Source organism: Balaenoptera borealis (assembly GCF_965194805.1).
Source record: "Balaenoptera borealis genome assembly, chromosome: 6".
NCBI classification, from domain to species: domain Eukaryota; kingdom Metazoa; phylum Chordata; class Mammalia; order Artiodactyla; family Balaenopteridae; genus Balaenoptera; species Balaenoptera borealis.
Genome location: NC_138863.1, coordinates 11,660,565 through 11,685,425, shown reverse-complemented (window position 1 = coordinate 11,685,425; position 24,861 = coordinate 11,660,565). Strand labels below are relative to the sequence as shown.

Here is a 24,861-nt window from a genome sequence, read left to right as displayed (position 1 = left end):
AAACCATCAGTAGTTTTAAATCAGTCATGTTGAGCGTATTTATGGTGGGAGTATTTACACCCTGGCAATCAGCAAACTGTAGTGTAGTAATCAGGGCATTTTTTAAGAACTTTATTTTAGAGAGCCAGCTTACCAGAACATCACTGGCATTAACCCAATTTTAAATATTTTTAGTGGGATAATTATATAGAAGCACAATAGCACAGCAAACATCACTTATCTAAGCTAACAGAGAATGACTCTGATTCCTTGATTCTACATAAATAATTTACAGGCTAGTAAAACAAAAAATAATAGTAGAATCAATCAACTAAAAGTAATTTGAATTAAATACGAGGTTATTTTCCCAAAGGGCTTTAAAGACAAAAACGTTGTTTCTAGAAATTGTCAAGCATTCATTCTTACCACTGGAAATGAAATCTTACCTTCACTCACCATAGTCTCATGGCCAAGAGATCAAAGTAAATATTTAACAGGGATGGGCACAGAACATTGACACCAGTGGTCTTGAAACTTTTTTTTAAATAGTAACGGAAACTTTTCTTTAAATGAAGCTTGGGAGAGATGCAATTCATGGCCCAGATGAAAGCGGACTCATCTAGTTCAGTGGTCAGCAGCCTACAGCCCACGGGCCAAATCCCACCTGCTGCCAGTTTTTATGCAATCCATGAGCTGTGAATGATTTTCACACTTTTAAATCATTGGGGGAGGGGACTCAAAATAAGAATAATACTTTCTGACATGTGAAATTAAGTGAAGTTCAAGTTTCAGTGTCCATAAATAAAATTTTACCAGATCACAGCTATGTTTGTTTGTTTACGTGTGGTCTCAGGCTGTTTTTGCGCTACAAATGCTGAGTTGTGTAATTTCGACAGAGACCATATGGCCTTAACAAAAAAACTGTTTTTTTCATTTAAAAAAATTGAAGGAGGGTTTGGGGAGTCCTGCCTGCACCCCCTTCCCAAAAGGTGAGAAGGTTTTCTGAAACCCAAAAGCTATAAATCAAAGCCCTTGTTAATTTTTTTCTATTAACATAGCGATTCATTTGCCATAGTTACATGGGATAAGATTGGGAGGAAAGGAAACTACATTTTGCTTAAAATCCTAAAACAAACACCATAGATTCAAAAGGCAGCAAAATCCAAGCCGCAGGATAGTTCCATTTTATTTTTTCAGGGATCATACTTACAGGTTCTGGTCAAACACTAAAAACCATCTATGCTGCATCGCTGTGCTATTCGCTGCGTTTACCTTTGTCACCTTTCGCTCCTTGGTCTCCCTGGGAGCCGGGCCAACCCTTTTCTCCGGGTTCTCCCTTTCTGCCAGGGTGTCCGTCTGGGCCAGGTTTTCCTCTCTCTCCTGGAAAACCCAGGAAGCCGGGCAGCCCCTGGGGTCCTGAGGAGTAATATGAATTTTTAGGGAAAAGTTTTATAGGCTAGTATGGTTCCTAGATCTGCGTTCCTTGCCGTCCGCGTGGAGAGGCGAACTCCCCCTAACTCTGAGCTTGTGCTGAAGGGAACAACCACCGCCAGCCTCTCGCCTGTAAGAGACATTCTGTCCCATCCAAGCCTCAGTTTTCCCCCCCACAGATCTGAACTGCAGGCCTTTATGCTTCTGAGTCCGGATCCCACAAAGCTTTAAGAGAACTGGGCTTCCCTGGTGACGCAGTGGTTAAGAGTCCGCCTGCCAATGCAGGGGACACGGGTTCGAGCCCTGGTCCGGGAGGAGCCCACATGCTGCGGGGCGGCTAGGTCCGTGTGCCACAACTACTGAGCCTGCGCTCTGGAGCCCGTGAACCACAACTACTGAGCCCATGTGCCACAGCTGCTGAGCCTGTGCTCTGGAGCCCGTGCTCCACAGCGGGAAGCCACTGCAATGAGAAGCCGGCGCACCACAATGAAGAGCAGCCCCTGCTCTCCGCGACTAGGGAGGGCCCGCGTGCAGCAACGGGGACCCAATGCAGCCAAAAATAAATAAATAAAATAAATAAATTTTAAAAAGAAAGAAGCAGAAGTTCAAAGATGTTGGTCTGGGCCTTGGCACACAGGTAGTGCCTGAAAAAAAAAAAAAAGAGAACTGGGTGTTGGGGAGGGGGAGGGAGGGGGAGAGGGAGGGGGGAGAGGGGCCCATCCAAAGTGGAAGAGGGAGGGGGAGGGGGAGGGGGGAGGGGGGAGCCCATCCAAAGTGGAAGCACATCAGCCCTGACCACCACCCCCCCCCCCCCCCCCCCCGCTCCATCAATACCACCCAGTCCTTCGGGCAGAAGTGTGTGTGGGTTCTGTGGACCTAACCCCTCCCCCCAACACTCCCGTTTACCTAAACCAAAACACTCTGCCCCTGGAAATTACAATACAGAAGACAAGAAGAAGGGAGAGGTCACACGGGAAAGGACCAAGTCAGGCTAATATACCAGTAAACTCTACAGTATGGTCACATGTAATTGTCTTCACTTGGCAGTGGATTTCAAGTTTATAAAATGGTGGGTTGGGGGGGGAATAATGGAAAAGCAATACCCACCCTTTGGTCCTGGAAGACCAGGTAGCGCATCATCCCCAACGGGGCCTGGGACTCCCGGGGGCCCTGGGGGTCCATCTGCCCCTGGCCATCCTGGGAATCCGGGGAGCCCCTTCATTCCAGCGGGTCCAGGAGGCCCCATGTCCCCTTGTTGTCCTTTCCAACCTGGGGCACCTGTGACAAACCGCAGTGACAACAATGTAGGAAGACTGAGAACTGGCTTCACACACGGGCAGGAAAAAAAATCCATGGTAGCTTAAATTGTGTATCTGTGGCCAAGTAAACGATATTTATCAGCTAAAATCACAGTAGCGACTCTCCATCAGTCTAAGTATATATTTTTCTGGCTGCTATAAAAAGAAAGGCAGATTACTTGAATAAATATTTCCCAGTTGAGATGCATTATAAAGTCTTTTAAAATGGAAAATGGATAAGGGTAAAGAATTTACATTTACTCTTGGGTGGGGAGAGGGTGGGAACTAATAGAAGAAAACATTCCAGGTGCTTCTTAAAGCTACAGCCATGTGAATTTTGGTCAAGCTGTTCACTGTGTAATGAGAGAATTATAGGAATCAGCAACGTCATCTAGAATTATTGGTGATTAAAAACAAAGCTGTAGTGGCAGGGTTTGCTCCAATCTCGTTTTGATCCTTTGAGAGGGTGTATTCTTAGATTTGGATAAACACAGTAGAATTTAAATAACAGGTGACAATCTGGATGGTGAAATAAAGATCATAGTGGAAATAGCCCCCCAGCACCTTGTGTTGAGAGACACTTTCTCATGGGTCTCTTTGATGTCTTGCTGGGTATTCCAAGAACAGAGGGTCCTGACCCATCCTCACTCGGGCTATTTCTCAAGGTTGTGTTGGCAGCGAGCAGCCTGACAGATATAGTGCCTCCCCCAGTAAGAAAAGCAAGCTGTCTTGCAGGTTAATGTACAGCTGTTGTATCTCAGGCTCAGAAACTGCAACCCACCATGTGTGCGGCATCCACTAGCCCCTCTTATATCACCCCCGAGACACTTGGGTGACACAAGGAAACGACGCAAACCAACACGAAACTCATGCTACTTGCGGTGCCATAAATAATCAAATCCTTTGTTTCTGACCCAAGAATCTTGCTTCTGCCAGCATCCATAAAAGAGCAACAGGTGAGCTTATTCCTCTGTAAGTAGGGTGAACCCCACACCTGTCACAGTTCTTGACACCTGCCGACACTTACCTGGACTTCCTGGAGCTCCAGGGAGCCCTGGTGGCCCTGGTCTCCCTGGAGCGCCTCTTTCACAGGAATGGCCGGGTGGACCTGGGATCCCTGGAAACCCGGCACTTCCCTCTCTCCCTTTGGGACCTTTGAGACCTGGGAATCCGGGCATGCCAGCTGGCCCTGAAATGATACAGTTCATCTGTGACACTGAGGGCATAACACTACATAGACGGCCTACAGTGGTATTCATGTGTATCAATACTGGAGGTAAACATTTTGATCCCGGCTCTGGGCTCCAATGAGTTAAGCCTCTGAATGGATTTTCTTATCATAGATCGTAGTGAGCTCCAAGTGCACGGTAAAGCTATGCATTGCTAAGAGAATCACTTGATAACGTTATGTAGACAATATAGAAGTTGCTTATGCAAATTAAAAATCCATGCAGTTCTTCCTGATTTTCATTCACCTCTAACATTGCGGCAGGCTTTACACCAAACCACCACAATGCTTGCACGCCCAGTTTGTACTGTCTGAATTTGCATTCTGTAAACAATTTCATCACTCCAACTCTCAAAATTTTTATTTATTGGAAAGATAGCATCATGATCTTCAGGGGGAAAAACGTCTTCCATAATTCTACACCCTAACCTAAAAATCTACTTTATTGTTTAATGTTTTCATTGTATTTTGGTTCATATGTTTGCATTTTTAAAATAGTAATCCCAGTGCACTTTCAATTGTTGGGTTATTTCATATTGCATGTTAATATGCAAATGTTTTCCATTTTACTGTAATCTTTGCAAATATAATTTTAATTGTTAATAGCTGAATAGTATTCCTTTGAGTGTGGTGTGTGAGCGTGTGTATGTACGTATTACTTAACTCTCTTTACTGTTTTCAATTGTTCCTCTACTGTGAATAATACTACAACAGTATTTTCGTACTAACCATCTCCTGTTGAATTCTTCCCTTAAATACATTTCACAAGTGAGATAGTGGGATTACTGGGACAAAATTACTTTCATTGACTCACATAAAGTATTATCTTGTTATGTTCCAATTAAATGGGTTTTTGTATATGAATGCTTCTGACTTACAAACTATTGGATAAGCTCTCTGAGGACGAAGAATGTGGCTTATTTCCCCGCCTTCCATTTTCCCTGTACTATTGTACTATCATGGGTACCTAATGAACACTGGCCCATCCATCATTAGAAAAGAACCAGAACAGTGTTTGTAAAAGTCTGATCTGGGGTCCACTTTGGGTCACCATCCCCCAGGGGTTAAAGTTCAGACTGGAATGCTGGACTCCACCCAGTTCTGATGTAATGAATCACAATTTCCGAGATTGGGGCCCAGAAGATGGTGATGTTAATGACCCCCACCTCTACCCCTGTTTTTTTGGGGGGGGAGGTGGTAATTTTAAGTACATTAAAATCTGAAAACCTCTGCTGGGGATCCTGAAGGATCCATAGCGATTTCAGAAAAGAATGTGAATCAGTGCCAGGGCCACCTCCCCATCTTAAGTTTCACTGCCCTGCCTGCTACCCCTGCTGGAATGAAAGTCCCTCTGTCCTGTCACCTGTCCAAAGGACACAGCGTCTGCCAGGACTCAGCTCGTGCCTAGCTCTCCCCCAGGGCTTTCCTTTGAATGCCAGCCCCCCCTGCTTTGCCCCAGGGAGCTGCTCTTCTCTGACAGCCTGTCGTGCCCTCCTTCAGCCTGGCAGTGGCAGTGGGCGGGTCACCCAGTCTCTGCTCCTCAGCGCTAACATACTGGCCTGAAGTCCAAAGCAGGCAGATGTCTGGTAGCTGCTGAATCAGATGGAACAGACTGAGCCACAGTGAGCTGGGCTTGAAACCAACCAATAAAATGCAAAGGCAACACTGCGGATGTAGGTTATTAGAAATGTAACCACTGCCCATGTATGAAGGAAGATGCTTGACTGAAAATTTTACATTCTAGATTTTTAAGGCAAGATAGTCTAGACACTCTTCAGGGACCTGTTCCAGATCCGAGCTGGCTTTATGGACCACAGGAAGAGCACAGCCCTCATACCTGCAGCCCCTGGTCGTCCGGGATCACCTCTGAGTCCTTTTGACCCTGGTACTCCTAAAAGACCCCTCTTTCCTGGGGGTCCTGGGTAGCCAATAGCAGAGTCTCCCGGAGGTCCTTTCTGACCATTCACTCCAGGTGAACCTGGAGAGCCTGGGGGCCCGACAAGGGAGGACCCCTTTTCACCTCCAAAACCTGGATCTCCCATATCACCATGAAAACCTATTGAACAAAAAATTGTTTAAATTGTTACATGTACAGATACAGAACCAATACACATATAAGACTACTGCTTTGATAAAAACACATTGTTTTAAAATACAGGGATACCTACTAAAATTAAGAGTAACTTAATAGGCAATACTGTTTTTTGCCACCTTTTGTCAGAAAATGAATTGTAACTCCGTGTTTCCTATAAGCCAATGACATTTCCCTAATTGCTTTCATTTACCGGCAAACAGTCTGTCTAGACTGAGCAGTTCCTACAACACAATGTAATATAATAATAATATAATATAATAGCCTATAACTCATGCTCCAGGTTTAAGGAGCCCTGAGACATCACAAAAGTATCATAACCTAGAAGTTATTGAAACATAGCTAAGAGCTTACTATATCAAGAAAAACCATTCCCCCACCATCTAGGGATCCCTGGGCCATTTGCTGACTAAGATCATGAGACATTCCTAAATGAAAAGCACTTATTTACCAGGTGGACCAGGGATTTCTGAGATTCCTGGTTTGCCACTTTGACCCTTTTCCCCATCCAAACACCTCAACCCAGGAGCTCCCCGACGACCTGGAAATCCCTTCGGACCTAAACAAAAACAACAAAACACAGACACAATAAAACACAAATCCAATGAGGACAAAATAAGATGATTTTTAAAATAAAATCTATGTTAAGTCTTTCTTAGGCTATTTCTACTTTATGGACGTATAGGTGGTGCCTAGCCTGGTGTTTATAAGTCTTGTGCTCCAAATAAGATTTTCATAGAGATTGTGTTAGGGTACTTTCTCAGAAGCCATACTGTAAAGAATTCTTTCTGAAAGCCTTTGGGACGTATACCACCATTCAGATGAATCTTTTGATACCTTCCCATGCTGAGTCTCAAACACAAGTATGTGAGGATAGCCTTCCTTGTAAGAGGACAGAGGTGGTGGCCAGTGTGTGGCTTGATGAGAAAGCACCGGAATAAAGACCAAATCTACTTCCCTGCATCTTACTGCATTTGCCCTTAAATGAAGTACAGGCAAAAAGCACCTGCAAAAGGAATTGAGATTTTTTTAAAACCTTCTGTGTTTTCCTACAAGGAGTTATCTAAGCTAAAATAACTTATAAATCATGAACTTCAAAGGAGATGCAACTGCTAGCTGAAACTTTGAGTGTTCACTTCCCTTGAGGCTGAAGCTGCTGAAAGTGATCATACGTGTTTTTTTATCCATCCATGTCAAGGTACCAGCAAATGTGAAGATGAACGTACCATCAGTCAACCAACCATTCTTCACTCCACTGATATAGAATTATATTTCCACACCCTTGCCACTGCCTTGTGGTGGGTGGCCCGTATTTCCCACACTTTGATCCGGGGCTTGGCCATGTGACTTGCTTTGGCCAATAGGATAGTAACACCATGAAGTAATGAAAGGTGTGAACAGTGCCAGTGAAGCTGGGCCCCACCCTCTGGCATTTCTGCAGCCACAGGAGCAGAGCACACCCTGGCCTCACAATGAGATGTCTGCTGCAGACCTGACCTGACCCAGAGCCAGGCACGAAGCCGATAGAGAGCATCTTAGATCAGCTGAACCTCAGCCAACGACAGACCCACAGACAGAAAATAAATACTATTTGTTAAAGCCCACTGCAATTTGGAGGTTGTTACACAACACTATTGTGAAAGCTAGTGGTTATAGAGGGCAATAGAGAGTCATTCATCATTGAATGCTTAAACACTTTTTGTATTGATAGTTACATAGAACAAGAAAGGTGACCTTTAGTGGCCATGCTAGTACTTAACAGGTCAATTTAAGTGAACTCTAAATAAATAAAAAAGAATTAGACAAAATCCCTTATATAGATCTAGGGTTTAATTCAGCTATAAATAGGTGATTGAGTCAAGTGCAGTGGTTGTATGAAAGTGTAATCGGGTGTAGATGCATGGGCATTTTTCAGAATGTTTCTGGTCAGATATTTGGGTCTCTTGGAAAGCAGAATAGAGTAAAACTTATAATCAGTAATCAAATGATCAATTTTCACTCTCGGTGCACAAGTAAAGAAAGAAGATATAGTTTTAAAATGCTCAAAGGATAATCATTTTTGCCGATATGTGATCAAATCAAGGTAAACTTTGTTGCACAGAAATATTATTCAGAGTGTGTTTGGTGGACGGCGGACCCAAGGGGAATGGCTACAAATGCTGTTTCCCCATAGTCCCTCAAAACTTTATAATCAGGGTAGAAATATCCTAAATAGTTCCCTGAGGATTTGCTATTGGTTTATCTGTCTTGCCAGTTCTTTTAGTTGGGAATGTGTATGACAGTAATTTCTCCTTGATCGTACCTTGAGGTCCATCAAAACCTGGCGGGCCTGGCCTCCCAGGGTAGGTTACGTTACAAGGAATTGTATCACCTGGAATGAAAAAAAAAAAGTGGCATTCACATAATTGATAGTCCAATGCAACGTGAATCTCAATGACAACTCGATCAAGATACTTCTTCATACAGTATATGTGGAATTCAAAGGAAAAGAAGACTCTCGAGTCTCATTAGGTCACTTGAACTACGTTTATTTTGAATTTCTAGAAGATCTGTCCTGAAACCTGAACTTCAACTGTCAGACAGTAATAGACAGAAGGGGAATAAGAAAAATATTGATTCCAAGAAATATCAGTTTAATAACCTACAAAAAATAATGGATGTATAGACCCATGGATGTCTAATACAATGGAATCAGAAGCTTTGATAAATCATGAAATAGCAGCAAGCATGCAACACTGAGTTCCCAAGATTTGACTCCTAGCTTGGATGTGGGGGAATTGTGCAAATGAAGAGACTGGGAGAGATACTAATAACAGCTTCCATTTACTGAGGGCCTGCCATGGGTCAGGTGCTTCAAATATATTGTCTCTGGGGGCTTCCCTGGTGGCTCAGTGGTTGGGTATCCATCTGCCAATGCAGGGGACACAGGCCTGAGCCCTGGTCGGGGAAGATCCCACATGCCGTGGAGTAACTAAGCCCATGTGCCACAACTACTGAGCCTGTGCTCTGGAGCCCGCGAGCCACAACTACTGAGCCCATGTGCCACAACTACAGAAGCCCACGCGCCTAAAGCCCGTGCTCCGCAACGAGAAGCTACTGCAATGAGAAGCCCGCGCACCGCAACGAAGAGTAGGCCCAGCTCACTGCAACTAGAGAAAGCCCGCATGTAGCAATGAAGACAAAACGCAGCCAAAAATAAAATAAATAAATTTACTAAAAAAAATATATATACTGGCTCTTGTTTTTCTAATGACTTTGCAATGTGGTTTTGTCATCCTTCATTTCACTTGGTAAAGAAAATAAAATTTCAAAGTTGTGCTCTTGAGTTTTCTTCTCCTTTAAAATGGAATGTTTCCCTTTTATAACAGAAACTACATCTCATAATGTATTACACCATAAGCTCTTAAATAAAAAATGTACCATATGAATAAAAATAATGTTATATTTTGATGGTTCCAGACCATGATCTTAAACCATATCAAATTCCAAGGTATTTGTCTTTCTGTGTTGTCAAAGCAAGAACCAAACATATTATTATATTATAAAATTTCACAAGTAACTATGTAACTCAAGTCATATGCACATATTACAAAAGAGAAAATCTTAAATCAATCTTTTTCCAACCTTTTTAAAAGTTTTGAGCTATAAAACTACAAGTCACTTTATTGTTTGAAATCCAAATAACTGTCAAATATATTTAAAATCCCGCCTTTTTTTCTCCCTAGAATGCCTACAAATGGGTTTTCATGGACAATGCTGTATTTTTAAAATGAAATATTAGTGTTTCTATTCAAATAAAATGCATAATCTCAAAAGATAGTAAAAAAAGAGAGATTTTGAACATATACATGTATGTAATTTTAAGAGTCAGATTGTCCACATTGATACTGAGAAATGAATGAAAGGCAATTTGCCAAACCAATAAATCAGCAAAGACATCTTAGCATTTTAAAGATTTGTTTTAAGTATTGATTGTGCTGTAATGCTTTTGTTTGACAACATTCAAGGTTTGAACAGTGAATTGTGGGAATTTTATTTTAGAGGTTCTACCATAACTGTAATAACTTTGCCCAGAAGAGAGGCTTACTTTAATTTCCATGATTTCACTTGACATTCTGCCACAAAAACATTCAAAATTACCTTTCTGACCCTTCCAGCCATCAGGGCCCCTCTTGCCTGGGCAGCCTGGAGCTCCTGGTTGCCCCCTCTCTCCTGGTGGACCAGGAAATCCCAGTCCTGGAGGCCCCCTAGGTCCTGCTCTTCCCGGGGGGCCTGGTGGTCCAGGAGGCCCTTTATCACCTGGGGCTGCATCTTCTTGATCTCCCTGAGAACATTTGCATCAAGAGTCAATTACCAACCTTTGAAAGGCCATGAACTCAAAGCATTCATTGTCATGTAGGCTACAAAAATGCATGCAGAAAGCCAGTTAATTCTAGAAGTTACTTAATAGCAAATGTGATTTTAACTGATTAACTAAGATTCCTCCTAATGTTTTACATACATATTTACAGACATATGTATGCTCTTGATATGTGTTTTATGACTCAAAAACAGAAAATTATATGTGTTATGTCTTAAATACAGAATAAGAAATTTTATTTAGAACCACTCTGTGACAGCAAATACAATAAAATATAGAAATGCATAAATTAAGGGAAGCGGTGGGCTTACAAACTACATAAATTCTTATCTATTAGAAACGTTTTTTTCTGCATTATTGTAAGACACAGGGATGGACTTTATCACCCTCCACCTCTGTGGGCCAAGGGCTGACAAATCCTTTCTCCTCCTGCGTAAGAATTTGACTTTGGTTAATGGTCTAGTTCTGCTCTTCAGGAATCTGCATAAAAATGGATGTCAACTGCGTTACTAGACCACCTTGCTTATGGTAAAATTAATCCCTGGCTGCAAAACTTGCATCTGGTCTGGAAGAACTATAAAGACCTGTGTGGAGCCTTTGTCAGGGCTTCCTTAAGAGGCGGCTCGTGTAACTGGCAAGTTCCTTGTGGGGTCCTCGCAAGCTAGCTGTGCGGTGCAGATAACACTCCCATGGAGAAGGAGGCTTTCAAGCCCAGGCTGCTCACACTTCTGTATATGGGAATCTCACTGCCTTCACCCCAACTGAATGAAAAGCTGCAAGGACTCTTGTGTATGAGGAATGCCTGACACTGCCCCGCAGGCAAGTGGAGGGTCACGCCTTCTAGCCTTCTGAGCGGCCTGGTCCCAAATGTGGTCTATGAGTCTGAATTGTTTCAGACTCAGTCTGACACTCTAGAGAGATTTCCCCCGTCCCTAGTGGGTGTTATAGAAATTCCTCTCCCAATTTGATCTGTAAAAACACTTCGGTTTTTCACAGTTAGGTTAGTACATGATGACAATTATCACTCAGTGACGTTGGTTTCTAAATACAGCAGTCCCCTGCTTATTCACGGTTTCACTTTCCAAGGTTTCAGTTACCCACGGTCTGAAAATATTAAGTGGAAAATTCCAGACGTAAACGATTCACAAGTTTTAAACTGCGCTCCGTTCTGAGTAGCATGATGAAGCCGTCTTGCTCCATCTCACTAGGGACGTGAATCAACCCTTTCTCCAGCATATCCTTCAGTTAGTCACTTAGTAGCGTCTGGTTATCAGATTGATTGCAGTGGTATCACAGTGCTTGTGTGCAAGTCACCCTTATTTTACTTAATAACAGCCCCAAAGCACAAGAGTAGTGATGCTGATAATTCAGCTATGCCCCAGAGAAGTTGTAAAGTGCTTCCTTTAAGTGAAAAGGTGCAAGTTCTCAGTTTAATAAGGAAAGAAAAAAGAATCGTATGCTGAGGTTGCTAAGATCTATGGTAAGAATGACTTTTATATCCATGAAATTGTGAAGAAGGAAAATGAAATTTGTGCTAGTTTTGCCGTCACACCGCAACCTGCAGAAGTCATGGCACAGTGCTTGCTAAGTGCTTAGTTAAGATGGAAAGGCATTACATTTGTACAATAAGATATTTTGAGAGAGAGAGAGACACTACATTCACATAAATTTTATTACAGTATATTGTTATAACTGTTTTATTTTATTATTAGTTGTTAATCTCTTACAGTGCCTAATTTATAAATTAAACTTTATCATAGGTATGTATCATAAGTATGTATGGGGTCGGGTACTACCCACGGTTTCAGGCGTCCACTTGGGGTCTTGCACCATATCTCCTGTGGATAAGTGCAAAACTGTAGTTTCTTAAGTGGAAGAATGAATGAAACAGGGATTACCAAATCTAAAGCAGAGAAGATTATTTATATACTCAATATCCGCTGAAAGACCAGAAAGCTATAAGTACCATCTAACCCAACTTCCAAACTTCCGTCTCTTATTCACATGTATTTTAGCAGATAGGATTCCTATAAAATCAGAACATGGTCCTTCCTTTTTACAACACTCTCAATGGCAGGCTGCATGATCTGGTGGAAACAGCATGTACTTGAAATAAGAAAGACTGCGTTTTCCCTCCTGTTTAGCCTACTTGATAGATAGTTGACCTTGAGTAACATACCCTAAGCCTCCATCTCCTTACTGTAAACTCTCAAAGATAATTGTTCCTCCGAAGACAATAGTTACGAGTAAAACATCTAGCTCAGTTTGTGTGGCATTGCAAGCATTCAAAAATACCTCATATGCCAAGATATTTTAAGTTCCTGATTATGTCTCATAGTCTTTTCTTATGAACTTCATCAGCTACATGTGGTCTCCACCCAAAACATGTCTGAAAAATGCAGAATTATCATTTATCAGTGGGACCTTCCATCAGCCAATATGTCTATCCAGTGGATCTGCGCTAGTTCATCCTTTCTCGCTTGCCACTTCCCCTCATGTGCTTCTTCATCAGAGAACAGAACTGAAGGTGATTATCAGGACCTGTGTACTATCCTCCACCCTACAGAGTCAACTGAACAGACCTGAGACCAGTGGGGCCTTTGTAGAGACAAGGGCCCCAGAAGGAAATAAGCACCACGAGAATAATATAAAGACTAGGGACAGAAAGTCTGGCTATGATGAACTGCCACTCAGGATTTTAGACCATCTGCAATAAGCCATACCTTTTATAACAGCCATCTTTTTGTGGCAGTGAAACAAAGGTGACTCTGGCTTACAGCACGTTGACACTTTACTGTTCAGCTTTTTTAAACCGAGAAGGGGAAAACAGATACTTTGTGACCATGTAAGAGAGTGAAACTCTATAGCAGGAGAAGAATTATACACACCAGCGGTCCTGGGTCCCCTTTTTCTCCAGCATATCCATCTTGACCGTGTTGTCCCTGCTGCCCTGGAAATCCTGGGGGCCCATCAGGACCTCTTTCTCCTTTGTGCCCTGGTAACAAAGGCCGAAAGAGTCAAGCCCTTCTCAGCAATGGATGAAATAGAAGGAAACAAAGAACTAAAGATAAAGGCAATGACCATGACCCTGGGCTGGTAGAGGTTCCTCTGAGTGTCTCAGTTGACTAAAGTCACACGAAGACAATCATGCAAAAGTCAAAGGGGAGATTGACAATTGCCAAACCCATTGAATCTCTTATTTGGGAAATGTCTCTTTTCCTGTTCTGACAAGGAGGTTGTGTGTGGAGGTGCCAATCCCTACAGCATCTTCCTCTGCTTGTGTGACACCAAACACGGTATGCCATCCCCTGGCCATAGTGAGTGGGGGAATGGTCCATGGTTGGGCCCATGACCCAGGCTAATCCAGTCCTTCCTGGACCTTGTTTTTCTAACTGGAGCAGAAAGAGGTAGAGCTCTCTTTCACCTCTGGCTGTTAAGAACTTGGAGCTACCTGGGGGCACGTACCCATAGCCCAGAGAAAACCAGACGGGAGAAAATGCAGACAGTGCAAAGAAAGATGCAAAATGCCGAGACAGCCTTCTCATGCAGTCGTCCCAGTGCAAGCCATACACCTAACCTTTCAAATTTTGTTTAAGTCAATAAATTACTTCTCTAAAAACACTACTTCAAGCTGGGTTTTTGTCGTTTACAACCAAAATATTCTTGATTAATACAGGATACTATAATGCAGTGAATAAATGCTAGGCAAATCAAAGGAGATCTTGTTTCAAACCCAATTCACAACAATGAGGATTTGAGCACAGGATTTAGGCTCAACATTCACACGACTCCGAAGGGCAGGGAGTATTTTTTTTAAGCAATCTCAACAATCCCAAATCTTATTATAGAATTTATCTGCGGTCACAGGAGAAATTAATGCAAGAGAATGGTTCATACATCATTCATAAAATGGCAGGGAGCTAAGTGATTGATTATGCTCACCTTTCACTCTTGATACAACCAGGTCACCTTTTTCTCCTTTGCTGCCAGGTGGTCCTGAGGTACCAGGTTTTCCCTTGGTAAAAAATACGAGGAAAAAATCAGTTTAACTGTGACGGGTCAAAAGTTATTTGTATACATCTAACCTCTCTCTTCTTTCCTTCTAAATCAGCTGCTCTAGATTCTAGTTTGGTACTGTTGATGTCATTCTCTTCCCCACCTTCCAAGGGGGGTCCTGCCTTACAAAACTGAGGTTCTTGAGCTGCACGTGAAAGCTGGTGGAATCTGAATAACGTCTGTGCCTGAGTCAACAGAAATGTATCACTGTCAGTTTCTTGGTTTTGGCAATGTACTACGGTTCTGTAAGATATTCATTGGAGGAAGCCGGGTGAAGTGTACATGGGACCTCTGGGTATGATTGTGCAACTTCTTGTGAGTCATAACATAAAAATTTATAATATAATTATCATAAAAATAATTTATAATTAAAAAATTTAACTATCTTGAGTGTTGTAATGTAGAATTGGGAGGAAAGCAGGGGAGAGTTTAACCACAACAGCTGGCACTAGAGCAGAACACAGAGGTTTAGGAATGAATGTGATGAAAAACACTGTGATATTGTAGGACACTGATGAGCAAGAGGAGGCAATCTTTCTGTAATCCATGTATTTCCTCTGTATGGCAAGTAAACAACTAATTTTGGCCAATGGGCTCATCATCTTTTAACTTCAACACTGCTCTGAGACTGGACTATTTCAGTCATGGTTTTGTGTTACACATTATTAAATAGTAAGCCATATCAAAAATCTGTAATCCTACCTTTGGTATATTAGAATGACCAAGCATTATGGTAAACACAGTTATAGAAGCACTGTACATAGCTTAAGGTCACTTATCTGGTGACCTCAATGATCAAGAAACATAGACAAGAATTTGAAAGGAGGTAAAAATGACTGAGCAGACCACTTGCTTTGCTTACATAGATGCCACTTTGTCTTTTTTTCATACAATCTTAACAGCATGGTCAAGCAAGCTTAATTATCTTTTTAACTGGCCTCTATTAGTTCATGAGCAGTGAACTACAAAGGGGGGTAGAGGTACAAGTAGAGAAAGGACGATGGCAGCATCAAACAATAAGAGCAAAGAAAAAGCCTAAAATGTATACAACAGGTATCAAAACTAAAGTGGACAAAATGTTTGGGAGCCATTTAATGTAGAGAAAATACAGCTCCACACACTACTCAATACTCCCATTCAGAGCACCACCTAAACGAGCTCCAGAGACGGGTGCGAACCTCGGTTATCAGCGCGGACACCAGAGACGGGCATGAGATGCTAAGGCTGCTGCTGCCGCCACCAAGAAGCCTGTGTGCGAGCACAGGTCACTATCCACACCTCCCCTCCTGGGAGCCTGTGCAGCCCGCCACCGCCAGGGTCCCGTGGTCCAGGGACAACTTCCCCGGGAGAACACACGGCGCGCCTCAGGCTGCTGCAACGTTACGCCGGCCTCTGCTGCCGCAGGCTCGCCCCACATCCGTACCCCTCCCTCCCCCCGGCCTGAGTGAGCCGGAGCCCCCGAAGCAGCTGCTCCTTTAACCCCCTCCTGTCTGAGCGGGGAACAGATGCCAGAGGGCAACCTACACGCAGAGGACGGGCAAAATCCAAAGTTGAATCCCAGGAGCTGTGCAAACAAAGAAGAGAAGGGGAAATCTCTCCCAGCAGCCTCAGGAGCAGCAGATTAAATCTCCACAATCATCTCTGGAATACCAGAATAGACAACGAATCAACCCAAAATTGAGGCAGTGGACTTTGGGAGCAAGTGTAGACTTGGGGTTTGTTTTCTGCATCTAATTTGTTTCTGGTTTTATGTTTATCTTAGTTTAGTATTTAGAGCTTATTATCATTGCTAGATTTGTTTATTGATTTGGTTGCTCTCTTCCTTTTTTAAATTTATATATATATATATTTTTTCCTTTCTCTCTTTTTGTGAGGGTGTAAGTGTATGCTTCTTTGTGTGATTTTGTCTGTATAGCTTTGCTTTTACCATTTGTCCTAGGGTTCTGTCCATCCATTTTTTTTTTTTAGTATAGTTTTGAGTGCTTGTTATCATTGGTGGATTTGTTTCTTAGTTTGGTTGCTCTCTTCCTTCTTTCTTTTTTTATTACTTTTTTATTTTTTTTATTTTTAATAATTTTTTAATTTAATAACTTTATTTATTTATTTATTTAATTTATTTATTTTTTCTCACTTTTCTTCTGAGCCAAGTGGCTGACAGGGTCTTGGTGCTCCAGCCAGGTGTCAGGCTTGAGCCTCTGAGGTGGGAGAGCTGAGTTCAGGACATTGGTCCACCAGAGACCTTCCAGCCCTACATAATATCAAATGGCAAAAGCTCTCCCAGAGATCTCCATCCCAACACTAAGACCCAACTCCACTGGACAACCAGGAAGTTACAGAGCTATGCCAAACAACTAGCAAGATAGGAACACAACACCACCTATTAGCAGAGAGGCTGCCTAAAATCATAGTAAGTTCACAGACACCCCAAAACACACCACCGGATGCTGTCCGGCCCACCAGAAAGACAAGATCCAGCCTCATCCACCAGAACACAGGCACCAGTCCCCTCCACCAGGAAGCCTACACAACCCACTGAACCAACCTTAGCCACTGGAGGCAGACACCAAAAACAACGGGAACTACAAACTTGCAGCCTGCGCAAAGGAGAACCCAAACACAGTAAGTTAAGCAAAATGCGAAGACAGAGAAACACACAGCAGATGAAGGAGCAAGGTAAAAACCCACTAGACAAACAAATGAAGAGGAAATAGGCAGTCTACCTGAAAAAGAATTCAGAGTAATGATAGTAAAGATATCCAAATTCTTGGAAATAGAATGGAGAAAATACAAGAAACGTTTAACAAGGACACAGAAGAACTAAAGAGCAAACAAACAATGATGAACAGCACAATAAATGAAATTAAAAATTCTCTAGAAGGAATCAATAGCAGAATAAGTGAGGCAGAAGAATGGATAAGTGACCTGGAAGATAAAATAGTGGAAATAACTACTGCAGAGTAGAATAAAGAAAAAAGAATGAAAAGAATTGAGGACAGTCACAGAGACCTCTGGGACAACATTAAACACACCAACATTCGAATTATAGGGGTCCCAGAAGAAGAAGGGAAAAAAAGGGACTGAGAAAATATTTGAAGAGATTATAGCTGAAAACTTCCCTAATATGGGAAAGGAAAGAGTCAATCAAGTCCAGGAAGCACAGAGAGTCCCATACAGGATAAATCCAAGGAGAAACACGCCAAGATATATATTAACCAAACTATCAAAAATTAAATACAATGAAAAAATATTAAAGCAGCAAGGGAAAAGCAACAAATAACATACAAGGGAACCCCCATAAGGTTAACAGCTGATTTTTCAGCAGAAGCTCTGCAAGCCAGAAGGGAGTGGCAGGACATATTTAAAGTGATGAAAGGGGAAAACCTACAACCAAGATTACTCTACCCAGCAAGGATCTCATTCACATTCGATGGAGAAATTAAAACCTTTACAGACAAGCAAAAGCTAAGAGAATTCAGCACCACCAAACCAGCTTTACAACAAATGCTAAAGGAACTTCTCTAGGCAGGAAACACAAGAGAAGGAAAAGACCTACAATAACAAACCCAAAACAATTAAGGAACCTACATATCGATAATTACCTTAAATGTAAATGGATTAAATGCTCCAACCAAAAGACACAGACTGGCTGAATGGATACAAAAACAAGACCCGTATATATGCTGTCTACAAGAGACCCACTTCAGACCTAGCAACACATACAGACTGAAAGTGAGGGGATGGAAAAAGATATTCCATGTAAATGGAAATCAAAAGAAAGCTGGAGTAGCAATTCTCATATCAGACAAAATAGAATTTAAAATAAAGACTATTACAAGAGACAAAGAAGGACACTACATAATGATCAAGGGATCAATCCAAGAAGATATAACAATTGTAAATATTTATGCAACCAACATAGGAGCACCTTAATACATAAGGCACATGCTAACAGCCATAAAAGGGGAAATCAACAGTAACACAATCATAGTAGGGGACTTTAACACCCCACTTTCACCAATGAACAGATTATCCAAAATGAAAATAAATAAGGAAACACAAGCTTTAAATGATACATTAAAAAAGTGGACTTAATTGATATTTATAGGACTTCCCATCCAAAAACAACAGAATACACTTTCTTCTCAAGTGCGCATGGAACATTCTCCAGGATAGATCATATCTTGGGTAACAAATCAAGCCTTGGTAAATTTAAGAAAATTGAAATCATATCAAGTATCGTTTCCAACCACAACATTATGAGACTAGATATCGATTACAGGAAAGAAATCTGTAAAAAAATACAAACACATGGAGGCTAAACAATACACTACTAAATAACCAAGAGATCACTGAAGAAATCAAAGAAGAAATTAAAAAACACTTAGAAACAAATGACAATGAAAACACGATGACTGAAAACCTATGGGATGCAGCAAAAGCAGTTCTAAGAGGGAAGCTTATAGCAATAGAATGCTACCTCAAGAAACAAGAAACATCTCAAATAAACAAAATAACCTTACACCTAAAGCAATTAGAGAAAGAAGAACAAAATATCCCCAAAGTAAGCAGAAGGAAAGAAATCATAAAGATCACATCAGAAATAAATGAAAAAGAAATGAAGGAAACAACAGGAAAGATCAATAAAGCTAAAAGCTGGTTCTTTGAGAAGATAAACAAAATTGATAAACCATTAGCCAGACTCATCAAGAAAAAAAGGGAGAAGACTCAAATCAGTAAAATTAGAAAGGAAAAAGGAGAAGTAACAACTGACAATGCAGAAATACAAAGGATCATGAGATATTACTACAAGCAACAATATGCCAATAAAATGGACAACCTGGAAGAAATGGACAAATTCTTAGAAAAGCACAACCTTCTGAGACTGAACCAGGAAGAAATAGAAAATATAAACAGACCAATCACAAGCACTGAAATTGAAACTGTGATTACAAATCTTCCAACAAACAAAAGGCCAGGACCAGATGGTTTCACAGGTGAATTCTATCAAACATTTAGAGAAGAGCTAACACCTGTCCTTGTCAAACTCTTCCAAAATATAGCAGAGGGAGGAACACTCTCCAACTCATTCTACGAGGCCACCATCACCCTGATAACAAAACCAGAAAAAGATGTCACAAAAAAAGAAAACTGCAGGCCAATATTACTGATGAACATAGATGCAAAAATCCTCAACAAAATGCTAGCAAACAGAATCCAACAGCATATTAAAAGGATCATACACCATGATCAAGTGGGGTTTATCCCAAGAATGCAAGGATTCTTCAATATATGCAAGTCAATCAATGTGACACACCATATTAACAAATTGAAGAAGAAAAGCCATATGATCATCTCAATAGATTCAGAAAAACTTTTGACAAAATTCAACACCCATTCATGATAAAAACCCTCCAGAATATAGACATAGAAGGAACTTACCTCAACATAATAAAGGCCATATATGACAAACCCACAGCCAGCATCTTTCTCAGTGGTGAAAAACTGAAACCATTTCCTCTAAAATCAGGAACTAGACACGGTTACTATTATTCAACATAGTTTTGGAAATTTTAGCCACAGCAATCAGAGAAGAAAAAGAAATAAAAGGAATCCAAATCAGAAAAGAAGTAAAGCTGTCACTGTTTGCAGATGACATGATACTATACATAGAGAATCCTAAAGATGCTACCAGAAAACTACTAGAGCTAATCAATGAATTTGCTAAAGTAGCAGGATACAAAATTATGCACAGAAATCTCCTGCATTCCTATACACTAATGATGAAAAATCTGAAAGAGAAATTAAGGAAACACTCCCATTTACCATTGCAACTAAAAGAATAAAATATCTAGGAATAAACCTACCTAAGAAGACAAAAGGCCTTTATGCAGAAAACTACAAGACACTGATGAAAGAAATTAAAGATGATACAAACAGATGGAGAGATATACCATGTTCTTGGACTGGAAGAATCAACGTTGTGAAAATGACTATACTACCCAAAGCAATCTACAGATTCAATGCAATCCCTATCAAACTACCAATGGCATTTTTCACAGAACTAGAACAAAAATTTTACAATTTGTACGGAAACACAAAAGACCCCGAATAGCCAAAGCAATCTTGAGAAAGAAAAACGGAGCTGGAGGAATCAGGTTCCCTGACTTCAAATGATACTACAAAGCTACAGTAATCAAGACAGTATGGTACTGGCACAAAAACAGAAATATAGATCAATGGAACAGGATAGAAATCCCAGAGATAAACCCACACACATATGGTCACCCTATCTTTAAAGGAGGCAAGAATATACAATAGAGAAAAGACAGCCTCTTCAATAAGTGGTGTTGGGAAAACTGGACAGCTACATGTAAAAGAATGAAATTAGAACACTCCCTAACACCATGCACAAAAATAAACTCAAATTGGATTAAAGACCTAAATGTAAGACCAGACACTATAAAACTCTTAGAGGAAAACATAAGCAAAACACTCTATGACATAAATCACAGCAAAATCCTTTTTTCCCCACCTCCTAGAGAAATGGAAATAAAAACAAAAATAAACAAATGGGACCTAATGAAACTTAAAAGATTTTGCACAGCAAAGGAAAACATAAACAAGATGAAAAGACAACCCTCAGAATGGGAAAAAATATTTGCAAACCAAGCAATTGACAAAGGATTAATCTCCAAAATATACAAGCACCTCATGCAGCTCAATATCAAAAAAACAAACAACCCAATCTAAAAATGGGCAGAAGACCTAAACAGACATTTCTCCAAAGAAGATATACAGATTGCCAACAAACACATGAAAGGATGCTCAACGTCACTAATCAATAGAGAAAGGCAAATCAAAACTACAATGAGGTATCACCTCACACCATTCAGAATGGCCATTATCAAAAAATCTACAAACATTAAATGCTGGAGAGAGTGTGGAGAAAAGGGAACCCTCTTGCACTGTTGGTGGGCATGTAAATTGATACAGCCACTATGGAGAACAGTATGGAGTTTCCTTAAAAAACTAAATATAGAACTACCATATGACCCAGCAATCCCACTACTGGGCATATACCCTGAGAAAACCATAATTCGAAAAGAGTCATGTACCACAATGTTCATTGCAGTTCTATTTACAATAGCCAAGACATGGAAGGAATCTAAGTGTCCATCAACAGATGAATGGATAAAGAAGATGTGGCACATATATATGATGGAATATTACTCATCCATAAAAAAAAACCAAATTGAGTTATTTGTAGTGACGTGGATGGACCTAGAGACTATCATACAGAGTGAAGTAAGTCAGAAAGAGAAAAACAAATACCGTATGCTAACACATATATATGGAATCTAAGAAAAAAAAAAGTTTCTGAAGAACCTAGGGGGAGGACAGGAATAAAGAGGCAGATGTAGAGAATGGACCTGAGGACACGGGGAGGGGGAAGGGTAAGCTGGGACGAAGTAAGCGAGTGGCATGGACATATATACACTACCAAATGTAAAATAGATAGCTAGTGGGAAGCAGCCACATAGCACAGGGAGATCAGCTCAGTGCTTTGTGTCCAGCTAGAGGGGTGGGATAAGGAGGGTGGGAGGGAGACGCAAGAGGGAGGGGATATGGGGATATATGTATACGTATAGCTGATTCACTTTGTTATACAGCAGAAACTAACACACCATTGTAAAGCAATTATACTCCAATAAAGAGGTTAAAAAAAAATACACAACAACAAAATCTCAGCAGCCACAAGAAGTCTTCTCTGCCGGGCATGTACTAGTTATTTTATACACAGTCTAGATCAGGGACTTCAACCGTAGATGCCCACTGGGGGGCCATGCTCTTCCGAAAAGCAGGCGAGAGGGCATGGTGGAGACTCGAGCCCCCAGACCTCCTCAGCTTCCGGCAGTGGTGGGGATCCATTGACCTGTGCTAATGAGCTTCCAATTTCTCAAGGTCAGCCGTAAACATATTAATAATACAAAAACAAACACTGTGAGGACAAAATGAAACACGCTGGAGGTTCAGATTTAGTCCATGGCAGTTTGTGACCTTTGGTTTGCGCTGCAACTCCTCAGGGGCGGTGACCCTGGCCATCTGGTTCACTGGTGTGTACTTTGTAGCTCTCAGAATATACTGTTGAATTGAATTCTTACCAACAAACTTGTAGAACAGGTGTTGCTATATCCATCTTACAGGAACACCACAGAGCTCACAAATGTCAGAGTTGGGATTTGAAGCTTGGTCCATGTGCTCCTAATCCCTACGCCTTGCAATAGAGCGTCGTGGTGGCAAACCCCCATCCTGGGAACTGCTCTCAGGCTAAGGCAATGAATACAAGGCTTTGGTCCAACCACAGAAAAAATTGCAAAGAACTTAAACCTACTTTTCTGTTTTCTACTTTCCCACATATCTGTGGCTTCTGGGGCCAGGGACCAGCAGAGAGAGATGTACGACAGAGTGAGAGCACCCAAGAATGCTTGTCTGTGGGTCCTTCAAGCTCTCTCTTTCTGTCCATCCCTCCCTCCCTCCTTTCCTTTCCTGTGCCCCATGGTATGAACTTGGTCCCTAACTATGATCACAGTGAGATGAATTTAGTACAGAGAAGTCATATGGACAGAATCATACACAGAACAGAGACATCAGAAATACGGCCAGTTTAATGCAACATTGTAAATCAACTATACTTTAATTTAAGATAAAAATTTTTTTAAATTAAGAGGTAAGCCCTGGAGCAACTGAATTACATAAACCTCCGCCAGGATAACCCTGGCTGAACTAGTAATCCGCACTCCAAGATGTTAGCTCTGAGAAGCAACTCAATGTGAAGGAAGAAAAATATTTTAGAGCCAATAAAACCTTCATTATGAAGATTAAGTAACAACATAAAAAAATAACTATGGGACTTCCCTGGTGGCGCAGTGGTTAAGAATCCACCTGCCAGTGTAGGGGACACAGGTTCCAGCCCTGGTCTGGGAAGATCCCACATGCCGCGGAGCAACTAAGCCTGTGTGCCACAACTACTGAGCCTGAGCTCTAGAGCCCATGAGCCATAACTACTGAGCCTGTGTGCTGCAACTACTGAAGCCCACGTGCTTAGAGCCCATGCTCCACAACAAGAGATGCCGCCGCAATGAGAAGCCCGTGCACCGCAACGAAGAGTACCCCCGCTCGCGGCAACTAGAAAAAGCCCATGCACAGCAACGAAGACCCAACGCAGCCAAAAATAAGTTTAAAAAAAGATTGTTTCAAAAAATAAAAAATTTAAAAATGACTATAAAAAGTTGAATTAAAGAAGCAGACAATAAAATGCAGCCTACTTAATATTGATAATTACAATTATGTTTATTCAACATACGCATATTAAGGACCTAACTTCTCGTTGAGTTGACAAGGTTGGTGCAGGAAGAGCTTAACCATCACCCTCACTTAAGGCTCTCAGACTGGAACCTTATTTTCATGAGATTTCCTGGGGAAAATGGAAAAGAGTGCACAGGGGCTGATGGTTAGGCTCCTGGCCACCCCAGGATTAAGCCCCTGTAATAAGGGCTGTCTCCAGCCTCCAGAGGAGTGCCCCCGGGGGCAGTGATTTTATTCTGAGGGACCGCTCTGCCTCATCCCGAGTCACTTGGAATGGTCCCTTGGAATGGTCAGCAAATAGACGTCACCGCAAGATCTCATGCACCCTCTGGCACGAAATATCACGTAAACTCTGACGAAGCCAATACCTACAGCTCCACCCGATCTCTCATCTGGATCCTTCACTTGAATATCATCCCACAGCCTACTTGAGACCTCCACCTGCTTGTCTAATCGGCACCCCAAACTTAAAATGTGCCCGACAGCACTGCTTCCTTTCCTACCCCCCACGCCTGCTCCTCACACTGTCTGCCCATCTTGGCTCCATCCTTTACTTCTCTGCTTTTCATATCCCACATCCAGCCTCACAGCCAGTCTGCTGGCCCTATGGTCAAAATATACCCAGAATCTGACCACTTCCCGTCACACCCAACAGTAATAGGTACACTTGTCCGCCATCATATTTCACCAGGATTACTGCAGCAATAGCCCAGCTAAATCTCCCTACTTCTTCCCTTGTCTCCTCTGGTCTGTTCGTAACGAAGCTACCTGAGTGATCCAATTAAAACTACTGTCAGACTCCTCTCTCCTTAAAACTCTCCACGGGCTGCTCCATGTCATTCAGAGTACAAGCTCGAAGCCAACCCACCTGCAACGCTCCATGCTCTGCAACCCCTCCTAACCTCCAGCCATTTGACTTCATGTCTGCCCTGTCCCTCACTCTCTCCACGCAAGCCACACCAGATGGTGACGGCCTTTATTGCCATTGGCCATACTCTATATTCACCCGTCTATCTGTTACATGGTGTATGTCCTCCCAACAGAGTAGAGG

At 41.7% G+C, this 24,861-nt stretch overlaps 1 protein-coding gene across 1 annotated transcript in view; it reads right to left on the bottom strand.

Moving 5' to 3' along the window:
• The window catches only part of COL4A4 (collagen type IV alpha 4 chain), a 135,910-nt gene that overhangs the window by 38,025 nt on the left and 73,024 nt on the right, over positions 1-24,861 (bottom strand). Inside the window, exons 23-31 of the mRNA XM_082396293.1 lie at positions 14,331-14,403; positions 13,277-13,383; positions 10,169-10,352; positions 8,331-8,399; positions 6,480-6,587; positions 5,774-5,992; positions 3,736-3,897; positions 2,518-2,688; positions 1,252-1,395 (exon numbers count right to left, since the gene is read on the bottom strand). Of these exons, the coding sequence (XP_082252419.1) occupies positions 1,252-1,395; positions 2,518-2,688; positions 3,736-3,897; positions 5,774-5,992; positions 6,480-6,587; positions 8,331-8,399; positions 10,169-10,352; positions 13,277-13,383; positions 14,331-14,403 (1,237 nt within the window). The remainder of the gene's footprint in view (positions 1-1,251; positions 1,396-2,517; positions 2,689-3,735; positions 3,898-5,773; positions 5,993-6,479; positions 6,588-8,330; positions 8,400-10,168; positions 10,353-13,276; positions 13,384-14,330; positions 14,404-24,861) is intronic.